General features: G+C 41.7%; 1 protein-coding gene across 1 annotated transcript; it reads right to left on the bottom strand.

Annotated features, from left to right (window-relative positions):
- Window positions 1-4,793: 4,793 nt before the first annotated feature.
- Window positions 4,794-24,083, bottom strand: LOC149473068 (small ribosomal subunit protein mS34-like). The gene is made up of 4 exons (XM_089683599.1): window positions 24,054-24,083; window positions 15,142-15,234; window positions 9,786-9,828; window positions 4,794-5,086 (listed from the first exon to the last, which is right to left on the bottom strand). The coding sequence occupies exons 1-4, from the start codon at window positions 24,081-24,083 to the stop codon at window positions 4,794-4,796; spliced, it is 459 nt and encodes a 152-aa protein (XP_089539725.1).
- Between the last annotated feature and the right edge of the window lie 245 nt (window positions 24,084-24,328).

The following is a 24,328-nucleotide window of genomic DNA, read 5'->3' as shown; positions in this document are numbered from 1 at the left end:
AATGTGTACATGTGTGGGAGGAATAAGCCCTGTGGTTACTGGGAGAATATATGGTGGACAACAGACCCTCATAAATGGGAGACCCAATCAGCTAGAATTCCCCTAGAGGACATAGGCACCTATCAAAGAATCTCTATAGCAAAAGGCCAAGGGAATATCATTTTCACAATAAGGAACCCACAGGTCAGAGATAGTGGGGAATATAGGTTGGGAATAACTGTGTCAGGAACAGACCCCTGGGCCAACCTCATATTACAGGTAAAACCCTCCCCAAGAGTCCATGTCAATACCATAGACAATTCATTCCCCAAAGTTAGGGATCGACTGGATAATGAGGTGACAGGAGTAGTGATGCAATCAGAAGACAGATTAAGCATTGAAACTGGTTACTCTGACAAAAATGAATGGATTGAATGGGTGAGATGGACCACTAAGAGCAAGGGACAGGGAGACTGTGTTTCATGTGCCAATCCCCGCCCCCTACTTGCCACAGTTCCTTTGTTAGAAGAAGAAACTAATATGTCCTGCCTAATTAGAATGTATAAAGATAACATCACTGAGAAGGAATGTTCTGATTTTGTTAAGAAGTTCCCTGTTACCGGATTACGAAATTTACCTTTGGCCTCTAAACCGGTACCAGGAAATTTCACCTGCTTTGAACATGATGATGCTAAGGGTAAAGATTTAGGTACATTTCCACCTAATTACTGTATTAAGACCAACCACACCTCCGCAGAAGGCTACCGGAAGGAATGGTTTCAGGACCACCGGCAGCAACTGTCAGATGTGTGGTGGCTGTGTGGAGATATGAGACTCAGAGCCAGACTCCCCAGCAGATGGAAGGGAAGCTGCGCTCTGACCCATCTTCTCATGCCTTTCTTTATGATCAAAGTAGAAGATGGGATAAGAAGCTTGCCCATCTTGGAAAAATCCAGATCTAGAAGGTATAAAAGAAATGCACCCAGTGGTTCCTTTGACAATAGAGTTTACATAGATGCTATAGGTGTACCAAGAGGAGTCCCTGATGAATTTAAAGCTCAGGACCAGATTGCTGCAGGGTTTGCCTCTATTGCTATATGGGTACAGCCTAACAAAAATGTGGATTGGATTATTTACATTTATTATAATCAACAAAGGTTTGTTAACTATACTAGAGATGCTCTAAAGGGGGTCTCTGCCCAACTTGATGCAACATCCCTTACTGCTTGGCAAAACCGCATTGCTCTTGATATGTTATTAGCTGAGAAAGGAGGGGTATGTAAAATGTTTGGTTCCTACTGCTGTACTTTTATCCCCAATAACACCGCTCCTGATGGAAGCATTACTAGAGCCCTTCAAGGCCTCCAAATGTTGTCTGAAGAATTGGCTGAAAACTCAGGAGTAGAAAATCCACTAGCTGGTTTATTTGAAAATTGGTTTGGTAAATGGGGAACCCTGATGAAAACTATGCTGATTTCCATAGTAATGGCTGCTGCAGTATTAACTCTGTGTGGTTGCTATTGTATCCCCTGCATCCGAGGTTTAATGCAGAAACTTATTGACGCCACCATTACTAGAACCATGTGGAATCAGTATCTTGATAAAGGACCTACTAAGGGCCCCAGGTACCAACCTGTAAAAAAGGTGTAAGGTCACGTGCGTGACCTAAGAGGGGGTTTGAAGGAATCAGCCTCTCAGCATTACCATACCGCCATTTTGTCTCTTAGCCTAAGCTCTGCCATTTTAAGATAAGTATCCATTTTAAAACTTAGTCAGTACTTAAAGATGAATTTGTGTTTTAAGACTGTTTTTTACTTTCGATAAGAGCCTAAGGTTCCTCTTTTCCCTTCAGGTGTAACTTCCCTTTTTCTTTTAGCTAGCACAAGACTGAAAGTCTGCGGTTGGATATATCCTGTTGCAAGATTATTAATAATTATAGCCAATGTTAAATAGGGAAATTGTCTACTTTCTATACTGAGCAAAATTTCATGTTTGACGCACTTAATAATAATTTACATAAATGCCAAATGATTGGGCATGACTGACGTATGTAATATTCTGATTGGTTTATGCATATCTGACAATTGATTGGTTCTTCTATTTCCATGCATTGTTTTAAGTTTCATATATAAGTTTAAACACGGAAGAATAAATTCAGTTCCTTCTGAGATACCACCTTGTGTCTGTGTGCATTTCCTGTGTCTCAGAGGGGGCTCCGGGCCTGAGGACAGACACTGATCAAGGCCAGGGACTGACGGGGGTCAGTGGCTCGAGAGGAACGAGAGTCAATTCCTTTCAGCTACAAAAAGCGTTTACAAGCTGTGATACTTGCCAAAGGGGGCAGTACAAGATATTAACTCTGCAGGGTGCCCAAACTTTTGCAGATGCCATTTTTTTGTTTTCTGTTATTTTGAAAGTGTAAATGATGGAAATAAAATCTAACTTTTGTTGACATATTATAAGAATGTCTAATCTGTAATTTGATGCCTTTTGGAGATTTTTCCATCTTTCCTTGGCTTCTTTATGCACATTAATACAAATATTTAGCTGGGGTGCCCAAACTTTCGATCCCCACTGTATATACCATGGTTTGTGGACTCTATAACTTTCCTACAGACTAATAATATACAATAATTTGGGTTATTTTCATAACAGAAACAAAGAAAAATGCGTGGTTTTTTTTTCAAAAGTTTGTGTTTTTTTGTTTATTTAGCAAAAAAAAACTCAGTGGTGAATAAATACCACCATAAAAAGCACCTTACAGCATCTGTCTCCATCCTGGGGATAATGGGATCCTGCCGACATTGGGGATCCCTGTAGACCTGCTCCGCTGCCTGGAGCGGGGAATCGGGTTCTGTTTGACCCCCATCCGTAGAGCTGGAGGTTCACGGCCTACGTGGCTTCCGAGAGGGGCCACACTATATGCCACGGCTCATATATCCCCTCCCCTCGATGTGCTAGTGTCCTGCGATACCATGGGCAGAGTTGCTTCCCTCTGATGTGGGTTCAGTTTCCACCTAGTTTAAACTTATTCAGTAATATTCAAGAAAATATTTTTCCTAACAAATTCATTCAAGACCATATTGCAAAAATGAATACACCTCAATGAAAGTCTTAGACGCAAAGCTAAGTTTTAGACAATAAAATCCTAATTAACAAGAATTCAACTACAGGTGAGTCTAAATATTCATTAAACAGGTGTACAGCAGTTGATTATAAAAGGGCATTACTTAACAAAGAAAACCCCTCCCATTTCATGCTGTCAGCAATGGCACCACATGGAAGAGAAATGTCACAAGGCCTGAGAAAGAAAATAATTTCTTTACACAAGAAAGGTGAAGGCTACAAGAAGATCAGCAACACTTTACTTATCAGTCAGAATTCTGTATCAAAAGTGATACAAAAATTTAAAAAATATGGAACTGCAACCATCTCACAGAGACTTCCAGGCTGTCCACGGAAGTTGACACCTCGACAAGAGCGTCTTCTGATGAGAGGGGTTAAAGAAAATCTCCATGCAAGTTCATTGCAGTTGTCTAAAATAGAAAGCAAAAACTGGGGCAATTGTTTCCTATGACGCAATATGGCGTATACTGCAATGGCATGCATAGGAATGGCATGCATGGGTGTCATCCACATAGGAAACCTCTCCCATGCACAAAAAATCCTGCCTAGAATTTGCCAGGGAGCATACTCAAAAAGAAGACTACTGGGACTCTGTACTCTGGAGTGATGAGACCAAGATAAATGTTTTTGGAACTGATGGCTTCAAAACTGTACGGTGTTGCAAAGGTGAGGAGTACAAAGAAAAATGCATGGTGCCTACAGTGAAACATAGTGGTGGCAATGTCCTTCTGTGCTGCCGCATGAGTGCTGCTGGTGTCGGGGAGCTGAATTTAATTCATGGTATCATGAATTCACTGATGTACTGCTCTGTATTGAAAGAGAAGTTGTGCACTTTTCCAACATGACAATGATCCAAAACACACATCTAAGGCCACTGTTGCATTTCTGAAGAACAAGGTGAAAGTGATTCAGTGGCCAAGTATGTCTCCTGATCTGAACCCAATCGAACACCTATGGGGAAATCTTAAAAGACAAGTTGAGCATCACTTTCCATCCAGCATCCAGGCTCTAAGAGGTTGTTCTCGAAGAATGGAAAAATGTAGATGTTGCAATGTTGCCAACTTGTTCATTCCAAGCTTAGAAGACTTGGTGCTGTCCTTACAAATCATGGAGGTCATACAAAATACTAGATATAGTAGTTTTTGTTGTGGGGTGTATTCATTTTTGCATCAACTAATTGGAGTAAAACTGAAGATTTTGTAATCTACGTTATACTATTAACCTTACTTTCATGTAATGAGCAAAACAAATGTTACATAAAACTCAGTTTTGCCAACATTTTGGAAATTGTTCTTGTGTTGAGATGTTGAATAAAATCTTACTTTTCAAAAGGGGTGTACTCATTTATGCTGAGCACTGCATATATGGAATGCCTTTAAATTCTCAGTAGCACATAATGGTGTGATTTTATATAAAGTTTTATTACAGCCCAGTAAACATCAAATAGGAAAGTCCAACAGTTACTTATGGTGTCATTGAGTAAAAATGACAATTTTCAATTACGGAAGGTGTTGTGCACTCTTTACTCAGTATGGTCTATAACTGAAAACAACCCTCAACAAAGAGCAGAGCCCACAACCCCAATTACCATGGCACTTTGTTGCCATTTTGGTTTGAAGGTCACGCTGCTGACAATAAACTGTACATGAATCCATGTTTCTAGGAAGTAGCAGAAGTCCATGGCCTTATCACACTGGTGTCCCTGTTTTGGCTCTCCTCACTTTAAGCTCCTTTTGGAGCTCATGATCAGATTCCCGTAATCTCCCAATGTCCAGCATGGGCTCTGTTAAAGGCTTTCCTTCTTTCTGCAACTGAGCCAGAGCAATAGCCCTCAGTAGTGGTGGGTATGGCACATAGCGGACAGGTTCTGGCTCCGGCAGAGGGATAAATTGCTTGAAGTTCTCTTCTTCATGCCGTGGTATAAGACGCCAGTCATGGTACATGACTTTGCTGATCTCCTGCTCTTCAGGCACGGTTTTACCTGGGTGAATGAAGAAGATGACCATCAATATAAGATCATCAAGTCACTCTACCTAAGATAGGCTCTGCTTATGATCCTGGATGAGAAATACGCTATATGGCCAAAGCTACAAGGACCCCACTCCAAATAATTGAGTGAATGTGTTTTAGTGAAGGGTACTGTTCATTCTACAATTCTCTAGCATACAAAGACATTTAGATTTGGATGTCAAGCCTACTACACACGGGCCAAATGTCGAGCGGTATTTTGGCATCTTCCAATTTTTATTGGATATTTGGCCCGATGTGGTAGCCGGTCTGTCAGAAGCCAGACGTTCGGTCGGCTTCTGTCAAAGAGGCATGATTGAAGAAGGTCTGCTGATCAGCTCCTGATCAGTGCTCTCAGCCAATGGCTGACAGTGTTGACCGAAGTGTTCTGTCCGGGATGGGGGGCATCCCTGTCAGAACCCAATAGCACAGCAGGGGAGCTCGCTGTACCAATATCGGATCATTAGTATACTATGACATACAAAGCCATCCACAACACTGCCCCAATTTACATATCTGATCTTATCTCTATCACCCAAACCGTACTCTTTGCTCCTCGCAAGACCTCCTACTCTCTAGCTCCCTTATCTCCTCCTCCCATGCTCATCTCCAAGACTTCTCCAAGGCATCACCCATTCTCTGGAACTCCCTACCCAAATCTATCAGACTATCACCTACTCTACTTACCTTTAGGCGATCATTAAAATCTCTCTCTTCAGGGAAGCCTATCCCGCCCTCTGCTAATACTGGAATCCTCTATGCTTCCAACCACTCCATCCCCCACAGTTTTACCTATTGTACCACTCACCCCTCCCTCCTAGATTGTAAGCTCCAAGGATCAGGGCCCTCAATTCCCTCTTGTATTGAACTGTATTGTTACTGTATTGTCTCCCACTATAATGTAAAGCGCTGAGCAAACCATTGGCGCTATAAAAATCCTATATAACAATAATAATTAGTACAGTGGCTCCTCCTGAGCTGTCCGTTTTTTTTCTCATTCAGTGTGTACCAGGCTTTAGTGCAAATAAAAAAAGTATCATGGACAATACTCGATTGTTCCTAAAGACATTCAGACAATTACAATCTGGTGGCAATTGTTCAATACGAATACCCTTAATTAACCTGAGATGTCCAACAAACTCATATGGGTTTGATGGTCAATAAATGTCCGCAAATCGTTAACCATATAGTGTACTTCACTCTCTTTCTTAACTACCTGCCGACCGCAGATAGCCGAATGACGGCTTCACTGCGGCCGGCCAGTTCTGAGTGGACGTCATATGACGTCCCCCCAGAACGCGCTCTCCTGCGCGCCCCAGGGGGCGCGCACCCGGCGATCTCCGTGATCGCTGTGTCCTACAGACACAGCTGATCACGTGATGTGGTAAAAGGCCAATCACAGCGCCTTTTACCACCTGATCAGCGGTGTCCAATGACACGCTGATCAGAGGGAAATGCAAGTGCCGGTTCTCGGCTGCACTTTCCTCACGCTGTCAGATCGTGAGGAAAGTACTGCCGAGAACCTGCAGTTGTCAGAGCGGGGATCGGCACCGATCATCAGGGCACTGATGATCAGTGCCCTGATGATCGGTGCCCAGCAGTGCCACCCGCAAGTTCCGCCCACCTGTGCCCAGCAGTGCGCCCACTAGCTCCGCCCACCTGTGCCCAGCAGATCACCCACCTGTGCCCAGCAGTGCATCCACCTGTGCCACTCTGCAGTGCCACCTACCTGTGCCCAGAAGTGCCACCTACATGTGCCCAACAGTGCCACCCACCTGTGCCCACCCACCTGTGCCCACCAGTGCCACCCACCTGTGCCCACCCACCAGTGCTGCCCACCAGTGCCACCCACCAGTGCAGCCCAGCAGTGCTGCCAGTCAGTGCCACCAGTCAGTGCCCAGGGGTTGTGCCAGTCAGTGCTGCCAGTCAGTGCCCAGCAGTGATGCCAGTCAGTGCCGTCTATCAGTACCCATCATCAGTGTCACCTATCAGTGCCACCTATCAGTGCTGCATATTAGTGCCGCCTATCCGTGACACCTCATTAGTGCTGTCTATCAGTGCCGCCTATCCGTGCCACCTCATTAGTACTGCCTATCAGTGCCCTTTAGTGCTGCCTATCAGTGCCCATCAGGGCCGCCTATCAGTGCCCATCAGTGCTGCCTCATTAACGCACATCAGTGAAGGAGAAAAAAATGCCTGTTTGAAAAATGTTATAATAGAAACAAAGAAACTTTTTTTTTTTTCAAATTTTTTGCACTTTTTTATTTATAGCGCAAAAAGTAAAGCGCCCAGTGGCGATTAAATACCACCAAAAGAAAGCTCTATTTGTGAGAAAAAAATTATCAAAATTTCATATGGGTACAATGTTGCATGACCGTGCAATTGTCAATCAAAGTGCGGCAGCGCTGAAAGCTGAAAATTGGCCTGGTAAATAAGGGGGTATAAGTGCCTGGTAGGCAAGTGGTTAAACAGCTTAGTTCATCAATTACTTTTCTACACTGTTTACCAAACTATTCACTGCAAACTCTACAAAGAATTAAAAGGAAACAATAGGGGTTATCTACTTAAACTGGAGGGTGCAAAAGCTGGTGCAGCTCTGCATAGAAACCAATCAGCTTCCAGGTTTTGTCAAAGCTTAATTGAACAAGCTGAAGTTAGAAGCTGATTGGCTACCATGCACAGCTGCACCAGATCCTGAACGCTCCAGTTTTAGTAAATCTATTCCTATGTATATGTGTAAGAATGTATACTAGAATTTGGAAAATTAATATAATGAGTTAGTTTGGCCAATTATTTTTTTTTTTCACATTTCATAACCCCTCATTTGCTGTGGCTTCAGTTTGTGTTGCTTGCCTATGAGTAAAAGGTCGGATGTTGCAATCAAATTTTATGGCATACTCCCTTTCAGATGCTATCATTTGAAGGCTGCACTGGGTTCTAAGCAGTCCTGCCAGAAAGACTTGCTTTTTTTTTTTTTCTTCAATAAAGTCATCTGCAGACAACAGGATCTATGAAAACAGAATTATATAACAAAATGCATCCCCAAGATTCCTCTACGTTGATATGTTCCCTCAAGACTAGCTGGACGGGATCATCAGAGAGCATGTACGCACGGTTTTAAGCAAACTCCCACACCCCTTCCTTTATAGAAAACAGTATTTTAGATGTCATCCAGACATTTTTACCACCAACCTTAATTATTAAACTAATTGTAAAGGATTGCTTTTTATTTTTTTTTAACCACTTCCTGTCCAGCTGTTGTATATAAACGGCCAGACGGTGGCAGTACAGGGTCGGGTAAACATTTATAAACAGCCTCCCCGCCCCCTGCTTGTGCGCACTCCCTGGGAGCACTGTGATCTAGTGCCCGCTGTGTCCTCCGGACACAGTGGAACACCGATCGTCGTATGGGACCTCTGTGCAAGGTACCGATCATGTAATCACTGATTGGCCAATCAGTGATCACATGCAGAGTATTAAGCAAGATGTTACTTCTGACATCATTGCTTACTACGTGTGAAATCTGTGAATGATCACAGAGGTCACATGGTACAAAGCTATTCACAACAGCCTTGTACCATGTGACAAGCTGTGACCAATCACAGCTCACACAGTAGTTCTCAATGGCTACAAGAATGCAGCCAGAGAGAAGGAGCAATGATTGCTTTTATAGCCTTTATGGGTGTAAAAGCAATCAGTGTAAAAAAAAAAAAAAAAAAAAAAATCTTCATCACCCCCCACAAGTAGTAGTGTCACCATGGTGACACTGTACTGCTAGGGCGACAGTATGTTAAAATAATAATAATAATAATAAAAAAATAAAATAAAAATGTACAAACAAATGTTTAAAAATTATAATTTTGGTTATAAACTAATTTGGGTTATTTATTTTTTTTTTTTTACTAAAAAGATAAACGGAATAAATTTTGGCCAAGATTTACGATGAAATATTATTTGCAAACTTTTGTAAGAAAAACACTTTTTTTCAAAATTTTGGGACTTTTTCATTTACATAGCAAAAAAAAATCTCAGTGGTGAATAAATACCACCAAAATAAAGCTTTATCTGTTTAAAAAAAATGCTAAAAAATTCATATGGGTACAGTGATGCATGACCGCGCAATTGTCATTCAAAGTGTGATAGCACTGAAAGCTGAAAATTGGCCTGGACAGGAAGGGGGTAAAAGTGTCCGGACTTGAAGTGGTTAAATAACAAACATGTTATACTTAACTGCTGTGTGCAATGGTTTTGCACAGAGCAGCCCCAATTCTCCTCTCCGTGAGTTCCCCTGCTGGCACTCCTGGCTCTTTGCCCCCACCGAGTGCCCTCATAGCAAGCATGCTTGCTTCCGAGCTGGCTCTGTGTGTCCATAGACGCACAGAGCGCGGCTCCTCCCTGGCTCTGATTGACAGCAGTGGGAACCAATGAGGAGGGAGAGAGCCAAGAGAACGGCTGCTCCTGTGCACACTGCTGGATTGAGATTGGGCTCAGGTGAGTACAAGGGGAAGCTACATGCAGAAGGTTTTTTTTACCTTAATACACATTAACTTTCCCTTAATAATTTCTTTGAACTAAAATATTAACATGGATTTCTATTAAACTTTTTACAGTATGTTTTTGGTCTGTTGCTTTTTTTTTTAATTTGTAATGACATTTAATGTACCAGGACCTACCGCGATATGTTAAATAACCCCAGGCTTGCCCATGGTCCATGTTCTGGAAGACACAAACACAAGTTAAAATATGTAAATTAAGATTAAAGAATGAGCACACTGTTAACAAAACCTAGCTAGTTTCATATATTATTTAGGAAAATCAAGCAAGTTGGCAAACATAACCTTTCAAATTTATCCATCCTCCTTCGGTCACCTTAGGTCTTCAGAGTTCTTCAGTGGTATTCTAGAATCCTGCAGCTATCTTCACTGGAGTACATCAAAGAAAACACCCCTTAAACCTCTTTATGTGTGCGTGCTCTTAGCTGACAGTCTTTCAATAACAACTCTAAATTATAATCTGTCCCTATCATAAGTATACACTGGAGGTTTAACTAAAGTTCTGCAAGATGTAGCTGGTACATCTATCATGAAATCAACAGCTCTCAGTTTGTGCTATCTAAACATACACTATATTGCCAAAAGTATTGGGACACCTGCCTTTACACACACATGAACTTTAATAGCATCTCAGTCTTAGTCCGTAGGGTTCAATATTGAGTTGGCCCCGCCCTTTGCAGCTATAACAGCTTCAACTCTTCTGGGAAGGCCGTCCACAAGGTTTAGGAGGGTGTCTATGGGAAGGTTTGATCATTCTTCCAGAAGCACATTTGTCAGGTCAGGCACGAATGTTGGATGAGAAGGCCTGGCTCACAGTCTCCGCTCTAGTTCATCCCAAAGGTGTTCTATGGGGTTGAGGTCAGGACTCTGTGCAGGCCAGTCAAGTTCCTCCACCCCAAACTCAATCATCCATGTCTTTATGGACCTTCTTTTGTGCACTGGTGCACAATCATGTTGGAACAAGAAGGGAACATACCCAAACTGTTCCCACAAAGTTGGGAGCATGAAATTGTCCAAAATATCTTGGTATGCTGATGCCTTAAGAGTTCCCTTCACTGGAACTAAGGAGCCAAGCCCAACCCCTGAAAAACAACCCCACACCGTAATCCCCCCTCCACCAAACTTTACACTTGGCACAATGCAGTCAGGCAAGTACCGTTTTACTGGCAACCGCCAAACCCAGACACGTCCACTGGATTACCAGACAGAGAAACATCTCCACTGCTCTAGAGTCCAGTGGTGGCATGCTTTACACTACTGCATTCAATGCTTTGGATTGTACTTGGTGATGTAATGCCCGGATGCAGCTGCTTGGCCATGGAAACCCATTCCATGAAGCTCTCTACACACTGTTGTTGTGCTAATCTAAAGGCCACACAAAGTATGGAGGCCTTTAGCTACTTACTCTGCAGACAGTTGGCGACATCTGTACACTGTGCGATTCAGCATTCGCTGACCCCACTCTGTCATTTTACGTGGCCTACCACTTTGTGGCTGAGTTGCTGTTCTTCCCAGTTTGTTATAATACCACTAACAGTTGACCATGGAATATTTAGTAGTAAGGAAATGTCACGGATGGACTTACTGCACAGGTGGCAACCTATCACAGGACCACACTTCAATACACTGAGCTCCTGAGAGTGACCCATTCTTTCACAAATGTTTGTAGAAGGAGTCTGCATGCCTAGGTGATGATTTTATACACCTGTGGCCATGAAAATGATTGGAACCCCTGAATCCAATGATTTAGAGGGGTGTCCCAATACTTTTGGCAATATAGTGTATATACTGGAGCAGGGTGGATAAAAATCAATGATTTTTTAAAAAAAAATCTGATTTGTTTTTATTTAAATCTGATTTTTTTTATTTAAAATCGGATTTTTTTGAATAAAATGCTTTTTGAGAAAAATATATTACCATCCAAAGGTTATTCCATCATGAAATAAAGATTAGTTTTTTAATTATGTAGAATAAGGCTGTATATGTTTAATTTTTTTTGGTAAATAAATTCCATTACTACATTCACAATGTCATGCTCTTCCAGAGGTTTTTGTAAGATTATTGGGCAGTTTCTCTGCCTACAAGATATTATCACAGATGCTTGGTTTACTTTTGCAGTTCTCAAAACTGAATTTTACTCAGCGGAGATCACATGCCTCTTCTTCACAGCAAAAATGTTATAACATGAACAGTGTTAAGAAAAAGACCTTCATCCTAACTTCTACAAACCTATGAATACAGAATCAACCCCTTCACTGCTAAGTTTCAAGAAGTTCAGTGAATAGAATAGAAACAATATTTTTCTGATTGTTTGGAGTGGAATAGATCTGCACAAGAAGAAAGTGAAACTACAGTTGTGTCCAAAATTATTCAACCCCCACTGAAATTGAGTGTTTTGGCCAGTTTGACATTGCTTTTGATCATTCAGTCATCTTGCTTACATTTACATTAAAGAGGCACTTGTAGGTCAGACAAATATAACATAACAGTTATAATGAAATAACCACAAATGTCTTTTCTGTGCTCACAGCATTATCAGTTTTATTCAACCCCCAAGTGACATTCAATCTTAGTACTTAGTACAGCATCCTTTTACAGTTATAACAGCTTTTAAACGTGAAGCATAGCTTGACACAAGTGTCTTGCAGCGATCTACGGGTATCTTCGCCCATTCTTCATGGGCAAAGGCCTCCAGTTCAGTCACATTCTTAGGCTTGCGCACTGCAACTGCTTTCTTTAAGTCCCACCAGAGGTTCTCAATCGGATTTAAGTCTGGTGACTGCGATGGCCACTCCAAAATGTTCCAGCCTTTCCTCTGCAACCATGCTCTAGTGGACTTGGAGGTATGCTTGGGATCATTGTCCTGTTGAAAGGTCCAACGTCTCCCAAGCCTCAGGTGTGTGACGGACTGCATCACGTTTCCATCCAATATCTCCTGGTACTGAAGAGAATTCATGGTACCTTGCACACGCTGAAGCTTCCCTGTACCTGCAGAAGCAAAACAGCCCCAAAGCATGATTGACCCTCCACCATGCTTCACAGTAGGCAAGGTGTTCTTTTCATCATAGGCCTTGTTCTTCCTCCTCCAAACATAGCGTTGATCCATGGGCCCAAACAGTTCTAATTTTGTTTCATCAGTCCACAGAACACTATCCCACAACTTTTGTGGTTTGTCCACATGGCTTTTGGCATACTGCAGTCGACTCTTCTTATTCTTTGGAGACAGCAAGGGGGTACGCCTGGGAGTTCTGGCACGGAGGCCTTCATTACGCAGTGTGCGTCTTATTGTCTGGGCTGAAACTTCTGTACCCACATCTGACAAATCTTTTCTCAGTTCCTCAGCAGTCACACGGGGACTTCTCTCCACTCTACGCTTCAGGTAGCGCACAGCAGTCGAAGTCAGCATCTTCTTTCTGCCACGACCAGGTAGCGTTTCAACAGTGCCCTTTGCCTTGAATTTGCGAATGATGCTTCCTAAGGTGTCTCTTGGTATGTTTAACATCTTTGCAATCTTCTTATAGCCATTGCCCTTCCTGTGAAGAGAAATCACCTCTTCTCTTGTCTTCCTGGACCATTCTCTTGCCTTCACCATGTTTGTAACCACACCAGTAAATGTCTAGAAGGAGCTGAGTATCACAGTCATTTTAAAGCTGCCTAATTGGTGCTTATTATGCTTGATTGCTGCTCGGTGACATCCACAGGTGTTTTCAATACCTGATGGAAAGCACCTGTATGAACCTCTGTTCTTCAGAGTGGTAGTCTTTAAGGGGTTGAATAATTGTGGCAATGAAGAAACCACATAAGAACCATTTACTACTGTATTACATAAACAATTGATGTCATTTTAGTTGCATTTGGGTAGTTACAACGTCCTTGTAGGATTTGATTCTGAATACAATTCCAAATGTACACTATAGTCCCTAAACCCCTTTACAGCATTGGGGGTTGAATAATTTTGGACACAACTGTAAGTGTGAGGAGGAAGGGGCTGACAGTCTAAGTTTCTTAAAATATATATATTTTGTTTAGCCAAATTAGTTACCAAACATGGATGTTTGTTTAAGGAAATCACATATGCTGGAATGTTATTGTTTCAGTTGAATAAATCTATTTAAATTGTTATTATTAAGGTAATGATTATTTTTCTCCTTCCTAAGTACAACAGAAAAGTTGTCCAAATATGAATGATTAACCTATTAAACTGGGGATAAAAAAACTAATATGAAAAGTTGTTATTCTAAAAATCTTCATCTACTTGCATATTAAAGATATACCAGCAAGAATCAGTCTTTATGTAGAAAACTAGGATTTAAATCAAGCCTTACTGACTAGTGATTTAAATTGTGATTTAACTCAGTTTGATTTAAATCAAATCCACCCTGTACTGGAGTATTTGTTACATCTGAACCTATGTCACCATACAATAAATAATTTACTATAAGAATAGTGATATGTAGAACTGTAGGGAAAATGATGGCAATAGATCTAGGAAGGTTCTATGTATTATTAAAAGAGCAACCTCAATGACCCTTTACCATCCCTGTGTTCTATTTTTGTTCCCCTCCTATCTTGTTAGCAGGGTTACCTTCAAAATACATACTTACACATCCAGCTGATATAGTGTTGTCCTGGGTCAAACCACCGATCCACTGCAGCATTCCAGGTCTTGCTCCACCATCTCATTTACTTACAACATCAGGGGGGAACTATCTATTTTGGGTTCTTGTAGCTGGCCTCATGATGGCATGCATGTTTCACTTCATCAGGGGGCTGGCTGCAAGAACCAGAGCCTCAGCAAGCCCCCTGATGACGTGGCATTGTAAAGTACCCCAAGGCCTCCCTCCCTTGATGCACCAGGAGGGAAAAAAAAAATGAAATGAGGTTCCCATGGCATCACCACAGCCCCATATTACACATGACCCCACCTTGGCTTCTAGCCCACAAAAATGAACACAACATGCAGAAGACGTAAGAGGCAGGCAAGCAAGTGTGCTGTCTTGTCTACCATGTCCATGTGTGCAGTATCCTTAAGGGCTGATTCACACTAGAATGCTGCGCGGGTTTCGTGCACCGCATTCTGAATGCGCTGCCCTTGCGACCTGCAGTGGGTGTCAGTGCAATATTACTGACACAGTAAACGCAGTGCATTGGCCCACACCACATTGCATGGTACAAAAGTACCATGCAATCCAGTTGTAGTGCGTTTACAAAAGTAGTGCATGCACTAATTTAGGTGCAGTGCAGTACAATTTCAGCCCATTTAAAATGAATAGGCTGAAATCGTACTGCACATAACTGCATATGAATCGTACAGGAACGTGCAGCGCATACCGGTGCGATTCCTAGTGTGAATCAGTCCTTAGAGTCTGATGAGCTTAAATACCATGATGTGTATTCTGGCTAAGATTGTCAGCGCCACTTTCTACCCTCTCAATTTTGCAGGACGGCGGTCATGATCTTCTGAACTCTCCCTCACCTCAGCTCTGTAATCCACTTTGACCTTAGTAATATTCCAGTAGCAAGGCTCATCGAATTGCTCCAGCCAGGACTTCTTGGTCACCTCTATGTTCTTACATGCAGGGTTTACAAACAAATGGGGCACATTGAGAACTGGCTATATATATATATATATATATATATATATATATAGTCTTTTGGCGCAAGCTACCATTTCAGATTAGTGTTTGGCAGCTTTTTTGGAGGACCAGAAGAGGGTATCTGCAAGGTTAGGCCTTGTGTTCTTACATGTAGAGTTTACAAGCAAATTTGACTCATTGAGAGTTGGCACTATATAAATTGTCTTTTGGTGCTTGCTAACATTACAGATCAACTTTTTGCATCATTGCAAATCACACATATATGTCTACATTGCGTTGTTGATTGATCTCTTATTGCGCAGGTCTTCTCCAAGATGCAGGGTCAGAAGGTATGCTGGAAGCTCTGAGTTCAGCTGGGTATACTTACTCCTTAGAGCCACACTCTGTGCCATGGAGCATTACCTGGAGAAGAGAGATGCCTGCTGACTGGACATGTGTAGTAAGTTGTGATTGGAACAGACAACACGTTTTTGTATTAGAGCCGCTTATATTTAAAGTGGAAGGATCAGTCAACTCCAAACTGATATTTTAGTTCTTTGTAGGTGCTGCTGAGATAAAATGCCTGTTAGTTCTTTATATCTCCTGGGGATTCTCTTATTGAGATCTTTGTTGAGCATCACAGGTTTTCACAACTGATGTGGCCATTATGAGATGTCCCATTCTCTCTATTGGGTTTTCATATTTATTCTAGACTGCGGAAAACATAGCCAGAGCAAAGGTGGCCAGGAACAGTCATGGATTATAGCAGGAAGATCTCCCTGTAAGAGCAATCAAGATCTAAGAAAGAAACCTGGGGCAGTCTCAGTCTGCCAGACGTCACCTGCAATAAAATATCCATCTGAGAGGGTTAGTCCTATTTGAGGAAATCTGTACTATTATTATTATGCAGGATTTATATAGCGCCAGCAGTTTGCAGAAAGGATGACAGTACAGTTACAATACAAATTAATACAGGAGGGATCAGAGGGCCCTGCTCAGTAGAGCTTACAATCTAAGAGGGAGGGTCAATTGATACAAAAAGTAATAACTGCGGGGGATGGGCTGATAGAGAAAAATACATGTACCGTTGCTAGGAGGGGGCAGGATAAGCCTCTCTTAAGAGATGAGGTTTTTAGGGATTGTCTAAAAGTGGACAGGGTAGGAGATAGTCGGACACATTGGGGAAGGGAGTTTCAGAGGATGGGAGTACCTTTGGAAAAGTACTGAAGGCAAGAATAAGAGGAGGTAACAAAGGAGCTGGAGAGCAGGAGGTCTTGGGAGGAAGGAAAAGAACTGGAAGACTGGAATTTTGAGACTAGGTTAGTGATGTAGCTGGGGGCTGAGTTGTGGATGGCTTTAGAAGTTGTTGTAAGTACCTTGAATTTAATTAGTTGAGTAAGCGGAAGCCAGTGGAGGTATTGTCAGAGAGGGGTGGAGGACACTGAATGGAAGCCAGTAGAGGGATTGTCAGAGAGGGGTGGAGGACACTGAATGGAAGCCAGTGGAGGGATTGGCAGAGAGGGGTGGAGGACACTGAATGGAAGCCAGTGGAGGGATTGGCAGAGAGGGGTGGAGGACACTGAATGGGGGCCAGTGGAGGGATTGGCAGAGAGCGGTGGAGGACACTGAATGGAAGTCAGTGGAGGGATTGGCAGAGAGGGGTGGAGGACACTGAATGGAAGCCAGTGGAGGGATTGGCAGAGAGGGGTGGAGAACACTGAATGGAAGCCAGTGGAGGGATTGGCAGAGAGGGATGGAGAACACTGAATGGATGCCAGTGGAGGGATTGGCAGAGAGGGGTGGAGGACACTGAATGGAAGCCAGTGGAGGGATTGGCAGAGAGGGGTGGAGGACACTGAATGGAAGCCAGTGGAGGGATTGGCAGAGAGGGGTGGAGGACACTGAATGGAGGCCAGTAGAGGGATTGGCAGAGAGGGGTGGAGGACACTGAATGGAGGCCAGTGGAGGGATTGGCAGAGAGGGGTGGCAGACACTGAACAATTGGTAAGAGCAAATAGGAGCTGTCAGTACTAAAGTCTCTTTTGGAAATTCTAGTTGCTGGACTATTATGCTAACCCAAAGGCTTTCAGTACTTTGAGTCAATAACTCAGATTAGATGAGCCGTTCTGATTTTTCTCTGGGTTCATTAGCTAAATTCTTGCCCTAGGTTGGAAGTAGAGATGAGCGAATCGAACCAGGCGAAGTGGAATTCGTTTCGAATTTCAGGAAAAATTCGATTCGTGCCGAATCCGAATATTAGCCAACTTCGGATGCACGAATCGAATTTTTCCCGATCAGCCGGCAAAAAGTGTCCCTGCAGAGAGCTCCACTATTTCTGACAGTTCTCTGACAGTTCCTTCACATTTACAGCGGTTGAAACATTGTATCTATTTGTTTCCATTTAGGATACAGATGTTTTTATTCGGAAACAGATACAATGTTTCAACCGCTGTAAATGTGAAGGAACTGTCAGAGAACTGTCAGAAATAGCGGAGCTCTCTGCAGATACACTTTTTGCTGTACTGGAATACTTCTTCTTTTCATTCTTCTTTTCATTCTTCTCATTCTTCTTTTCATTCTTCTTTTCATTCTTCTTCTCATTCTTCTTTTCATTCTTCTTCTTTTCATTTTTCGTTTCATTCTTCTCATTCTTCTTTTCATTCTTCTTTTCATTCTTCTTCTTCTTTTCATTCTTCTTCTTTTCATTCTTCTTCTTCTTCTTTTCATTCTTCTCATTCTTCTTTTCATTCTTCTTCTTCTTCTTTTCATTCTTCTTCTTCTTCTTTTCATTCTTCTTCTTCTTTTCATTCTTCTTCTTCTTCTTTTCATTCTTCTTCTTCTTCTTTTCATTCTTCTTCTTCTTCTTTTCATTCTTCTTTTCATTCTTCTTCTTCTTCTTTTCATTCTTCTTCTTCTTCTTTTCATTCTTCTTTTCATTCTTCTTCTTCTTCTTTTCATTCTTCTCATTCTTCTTTTCATTCTTCTTTTCATTCTTCTTCTTCTTCTTTTCATTCTTCTTCTTTTCATTCTTCTTCTTCTTCTTCTTCGTTGTGCCCCGTGACTGCCCAAATGAGTGAAGTGTGCGGTGATTCTAAGATCGACGGCACTCATCTGCATGTCATACTGACTGACAGTATTATTTCTCTTCCCCAGCAGACTCCAAGGGCATTTAAATTAAAGGTACAGTGTTCTGCACTAATATAAAGGCTCTCTGAAGCCTAGAAACCCTTTTAATAAGTTAAATTCGCAGCGAATAAATTCGCATTGAATCAAATTTCTCCCGCAAATTCGGCGAATCAGCCGAATTGAATTTTTGAATAATTCGATCATCTCTAGTTGGAAGCTCTGAATTTATTGATGCCAAAAATAGCCAAACAACAAACATTTTCAGGGGAAGGTCAGTAATGAAGGCATCCAGGCTGTGTCAGTACTGGTTTCCTTTATGTTATTATGTTAAAAAGAGAATAATACATTCTAATAATTCATATTTTATGAGAAAAGGTTTCCATTGTATTCTTTTTATGGCACCACCTTTGTGCACAAACAGCAAGCCACTGCACACAATGTAATTCTCACACACTGTTTTCTGTAATTCCTTTTACCTATATGCAGAATACATTTTTTAAACCTGAATGCCAAATGCTAAGCATGTATATAATGTCATCATGTAATCTGGTAAGTATTCAGTAAACTATAATCAATGTATCATAAAACTAGCATACAGTGTTAAAGTGGAATTTCACACAAAAGAGGGAGTTCTTCTTTTTTGCCGCCAACTCACCCCCCAACATGTTTGGTCATACGTTGTTACGTTACGGTCATACTGGGGGGGGGGGTCGAGCGGGTATCTAGTTTTGACAGGTATCTGCTCCCACTTCCACTTGGATCGCTTAGGCAATCCGAGTGAAACTTCGCCCAGGCGATCCAAGAGAAACTTCACCCCCACCCCCCTCTTAACCCGCAACATTTTGGGACACATCACAAGTCCCAGAAAGCTGCAAGACCATTCACAAAGTGCAGCTCAACTTGTGCATGCGCAGTAGGTAGCTGGCTGTGAAGCTGTTAGGGCTCACTGCGCACTTCAATTAATAAACATGCTTGCACCGGGCTGCCAAAGACCAGTGAGTAACCAGCCCAGGTGAGGGCGGCACTTGATCCATGGATATCTAAATATCCTTATAATGAAAGTCAGTAGCTACAGTATTTGTAGCTGCTGACTTTTAATTTTTTGGGGGGACTTTGAAAATCCTCTGACTTGATATCAGCCTGCACAGGGGGCACTAAGACTGAGAGAGGTATTCTGAGCTTATCATGGCTAACACTGGGAGCAGCCTCCAAGGGTGGGAATCAGAGGGATGAGATCATCAGTATTGGGCAGGGTGGATAAAAATCAATGCTTTTTTTAAAAAATCAGATTTTTTTATTTAAATCGGATTTTTTTTAATAAAATGCTTTTTGAGGAAAATATATTACCATCCAAAGGTTATTCCATCATGAAATAAAGATTAGTTTTTTAATTATGTAGAATAAGGCTGCATATGTTTAATTTTTTCGGTAAATAAATTCCATGAATCCATTCACAATGTCATGCTCTTCCCGAGGTTTTTGTAAGATTATTGGGCAGTTTCTCTGCCTACAAGATATTATCACAGATGCTTGGTTTACTTTTGCAGTTCTCAAAACTGAATTTGACTCAGCAGAGATCACAAGCCTCTTCTTCACAGCAAAAATGTTTTAACATGAACAGAGTTAAGAAAAAGACCTTCATCCTAACTTCTACAAACCTATGAATACAGAATCAACCCCTTCACTGCTAAGTTTCAAGAAGTTCAGTGAATAGAATAGAAACAATATTTTTCTGATTGTTTGGAGTGGAATAGATCTGCACAAGAAAAAAGTGAAACTAAGTGTGAGGAGGAAGGGGCTGACAGTCTAAGTTTCTTAAAATATATATATTTTGTTTAGCCAAATTAGTAAATAAACATGGATGTTTGTTTAAGCAAATAACATATGCTGGAATGTTATTGTTTCAGTTGAATAAATCTATTTAAATTGTTATTATTAAGGTAATGATTATTTTTCTCCTTCCTAAGTACAACAGAAAAGTTGTCCAAATATGAATGATTAACCTATTAAACTGGGGATAAAAAAACTAATATGAAAAGTTGTTATTCTAAAAATCTTCATCTACTTGCATATTAAAGTTATACCAGCAAGAATTAGTCTTTATGTAGAAAACTCTGATTTAAATCAAGCCTTACTGACTAGTGATTTAAATCGTAATTTAAATCAGTTTGATTTAAATCAAATCCACCCTGGTATTGGGGGATTAAGTAAGAAAATTGTTACTCTACCGGGACCAAAGAAGAGAATTTTTACCAAAACAACAGCAAAATTATACAACAAGAACACAAACAGTAACACTAGCACTGTAATAATATGTTATGAGGCAAAAAGAAGTATGTGTGTGTGTGTGTGTGTGTGGGGGCGGGGGGGATAAGGAGTGCACATAAGACCTACTACAAATATTTACTCAGAATGGTGATATAATGCCAGCTATTGAGAGCTGCTATCTTGGGGTGTCCTCTCTTCCTCTTAGATTTGGTTCACACCTGCAGATGCAACCAAATGCAGGTGCATTTCCATGTGTGGCATGAATGGCAGCCTGTTCATTTCCATGGACTGCTCTACACACGAGAAACACAGAAATTAAGTTCCGAACTCTTTTCATTCAGCTAACACAAAAATATTTCTGGATTTTCCAATCGCTGTTTTTATATTCCAGGATGGTCTGGATCTATGTAAAGGGAAAGAAGAGCAAATGCTGATTCTGGTGGAGCCTAGAGAATTTCTCAAGAGTGTCTTCTATTACATTCAGGTAAAATTTGGAAAGGTGAAGAACATGCAAATTTATATATATTCTGTATCTGCCACCCCTCTCTGCCAATCCCTCCACTGGCTTCCCATTGCCCAACGGATAAAATTCAAAACATTAACAATAACATATAAAGCCATTTATAACTCTGCCCCAAATTACATCACCAATCTTGTCTCCAAATATCATCCAAACCGTACTCTCCGCTCCTTGCACGACCTTCTACTCTCTAGCTCCCTTGTCTCCTCCTCCCATGCTCATCTCCAGGACTTCTCCAGAGCTTCCCCCATGCTCTGGAACTCTCTACCCCAATTTATCAGAATATCGCCTACTCTGCTCACTTTTAGGTGATCTCTGAAAACCTATCTCTTCAGGAAAGCCTATCCTGCCCTCAGCTAATAATGGAATCTTCTACTCCTCCTACCAGTCCATCCCCCACAGTTACTAACTTTTGAACCACTAGCCCCTCCCTCTTAGATTGTAAGCTCCAAGGAGCAAGGCCCTCCTATCCCTCTTGTATTGTTGCTGTATTGTCTCCCGTTATATTGTAAAACGCTGAGCAAACTGTTGGCGCTATATAAATCCTGTATAATAATATACTAATAATAATATAGGGACCCATGGGGCATATAGCTCAATATCCATGTGCCATATGTACAATAATTGCATTTGCTGAGGTCAATTATAATAGATGTAAAAAAAGGTTTACAGTATGTGTCCTAGATTTTTTATTTTTTTGTGCTTAAAGTGTTACTAAACCCACAACAGTAAAATCAGTCTGTAGATGCAGTAAATCATGCTTGTTATACTCACTGTGGAACCTAAGGGGTTAATCCTCTGCACTGTGTAAAAATTATGTTTGATCCAGACTTCTCTGATCCTCCCCTTCTACTGCTGTCCCCAATCCATCTGCTGATAGAACAGAGCCTTGGAGACAAGCTGCACATGCACAGTTTGGTGTGTATTGCTAGAGACCTTTTTTTATTTTCTTGGGAGAGTGCATATATCCAGCACAGGGTCAATAAGCACTGTCCAGACAGAAGTTTAGGGGTCATGCAGCCTCATAAGTCAGTCGGGAGAATGAAAACTCCTCCTACCATCTTTATCCAGTACTCTGCTGGACATTGATAGAAGTCTCAAGACTGCTCTACCCGCTGATAAAATAAAAGGTACTTAGCAGTTTATATTTACTAAAATAATTATATTTCCATGTTCTATGTACTGTGGGAGGCCAGATATAGTTAATGCAGGGTCCAGGGTTTAGTAACACTTTAAAGTGGAGTTCTACTCACTTGTCAAAAAATAACTCATTAGCTACAAAAACTGCTGACTTTTAAAAAACAGCCATTTACCTGTCCCTCGGTCCTGTGGTGTGTCTCCCGCAGCCCGTTTCACCGGCCGTCCTGGATTCCAGGAGGCCAGCAGGCCGTCATGTATTCCAGGAGGCCGGCATCTTCAGTGTGGGCACCCAGCTGTGATAGCTTGCGGCTTCACAGCCGGGTACCCACTGCACATGCGCGAGTAGTGCTGCACTTCCTGAATGGTCCTGTAGTCTTCTGGGACCTGTCACGTGTCCCAAAAGACTACAGAGAGGGAGGGAGGACAACTTCTGTTTCCAATCGCCTAGGCAATCAGACCGGAAATGGGAGCAGGTACCTGTCAAATTTGGGCACCCAAAGGTGCCAGTCCTTATTGGGGAGCGGGGGAGCAGTCCTTAAAGCGGAACTTCACCTTTTGGGAGGAGCTCCGCCTTAAGGCTCAGTTTACATCTGTGCGTTTAACTGCGTTTTTATCAAGTTCCTGTGAGTTATGTGTGGATCAGTTTATTAATTTCAGTGGGCTTCCCTACATGTAGGAATCATGGTAAAGAAGCCCCTGACCCCTGTTAAAAATTATGCCGCATCAAAACAAACCCTGCATTTCAGTATGTGTGAAAACAGACGCATGGGAGTGCCATTAGGAGTTGATAAATACTACTACTACTAATAATAATAATTAATTAATTCAGAAATATTGGCACTGCCACGTGTCTGCCAAAGGACAGCCCTTTTGTTACCATTTAGTAACTTATATAAAGAGAAGTACAGACTCCTGTAGTGTTGGCTCTGAAGAAGAGGTTGTGTCCTCGAAACGCGTTAGCCAGTTGGTCATCCAGGGTTCCATCGTATGGACTCAGATGTTGTTTGGATCATACACCTTGTTCAGTTTGACATGCCTGTGTTATTATGTCCATTGTGAGTATGATACCTATTTTTGTTTCTTTAATACATTATTTTAAACGATAATGCACTAGGTCGGTGCGCCCTTTTTCTGTTTCTCCATTTGTATCCAGTGTATTCGGACCACCCCGGTCTGTTGAGGGCAGCAAGCAGTGCATATTCCAGAAAATTCCAGAACATTCTTATTAGGTCTACTGAGTCCTTTCCTAGCGCAGGAGTAAAGTGTTTGTTGTACAGGATGTTTTGCGTCAGGAAAGCGCACATTTTTGTTCACAACCAACAGTAGTGTGAATCTTACCTTAGAGAGACTTGAAGTAGTAAAATGTTGCTAAATGTCTATGTATATTTCAGTTGTTTTCATTTTGGGAGATTATACGTGGAAGTAGTTTAATTACAAAGGAATATGTAAGAAAAGGCATGTACTGTAGATGGATATAGAAAAGATATGAAGTATGCAGATAGAACAAAGGGGAAAACAAGGGAGTGATGCGAACTGAACCCACATTTTCTTCCACTCAGGCTTTAGATCACCTGAGCAGCCATTTTTTTTAATAACAACAAAAAGGTACTTTTTTTACTCAAAAGAATGTCATGGTAAAATGTTCCCATATTGATTCATGTGCTTTCTAATTTGTAATGATAGATCCGCTTTCATTGGTATTAAAAGCATGGCATGATCGGGGTGGAGGTTGTGTTTAATCCTTTCACTGGCACTGACGTAAGGGCAGAACTGCTTGCAGTAGGCCATGTCAGTAATCCTTTTTGCAGTTGCATTCCCTTAAGCCAAGGGTCTCCAAACTTCCTAAACAAAGAGCCATTACTGTGCTTCAGACTTTTGGGGAGCCGGATTGTGGCCCTTGGGAGTAGAAAGGTCCTAACATGAGTGGGAAAACGCAATGCCCCATTTTTGGTGTCAGTGGGAGGAATTGTGCTCCATCATTGGTGTCAATTGTTGATGTCATTAAAGGGAGTTGTGTCCCTTCATTGGGATCA

Source organism: Staurois parvus, unplaced genomic scaffold, assembly GCF_062004578.1.
Source record: "Staurois parvus isolate SC_StPar_1 unplaced genomic scaffold, SC_StPar_1.0 ptg000018l, whole genome shotgun sequence".
Taxonomy (NCBI): domain Eukaryota; kingdom Metazoa; phylum Chordata; class Amphibia; order Anura; family Ranidae; genus Staurois; species Staurois parvus.
Note: the sequence above shows the minus strand (reverse complement) of the source record. Positions and strands in the feature narration are given on the sequence as shown.

Excerpts from the sequence above, each read along its gene's own strand:
- LOC149473068 (XM_089683599.1), bottom strand. The coding sequence starts at position 24,083 with ATGGCCTACTGCAAGCAGTTCTGCCCTTAC. Across the intron at positions 15,235-24,053 it reads GCAAGCAGTTCTGCCCTTAC|AACATAGAGGTGACCAAGAA; the intron begins GTCAGTGCCAGT and ends CCTGCATGTAAG. Across the intron at positions 9,829-15,141 it reads AAGTGGATTACAGAGCTGAG|AACATGGACCATGGGCAAGC; the intron begins GTGAGGGAGAGT and ends TGTGTCTTCCAG.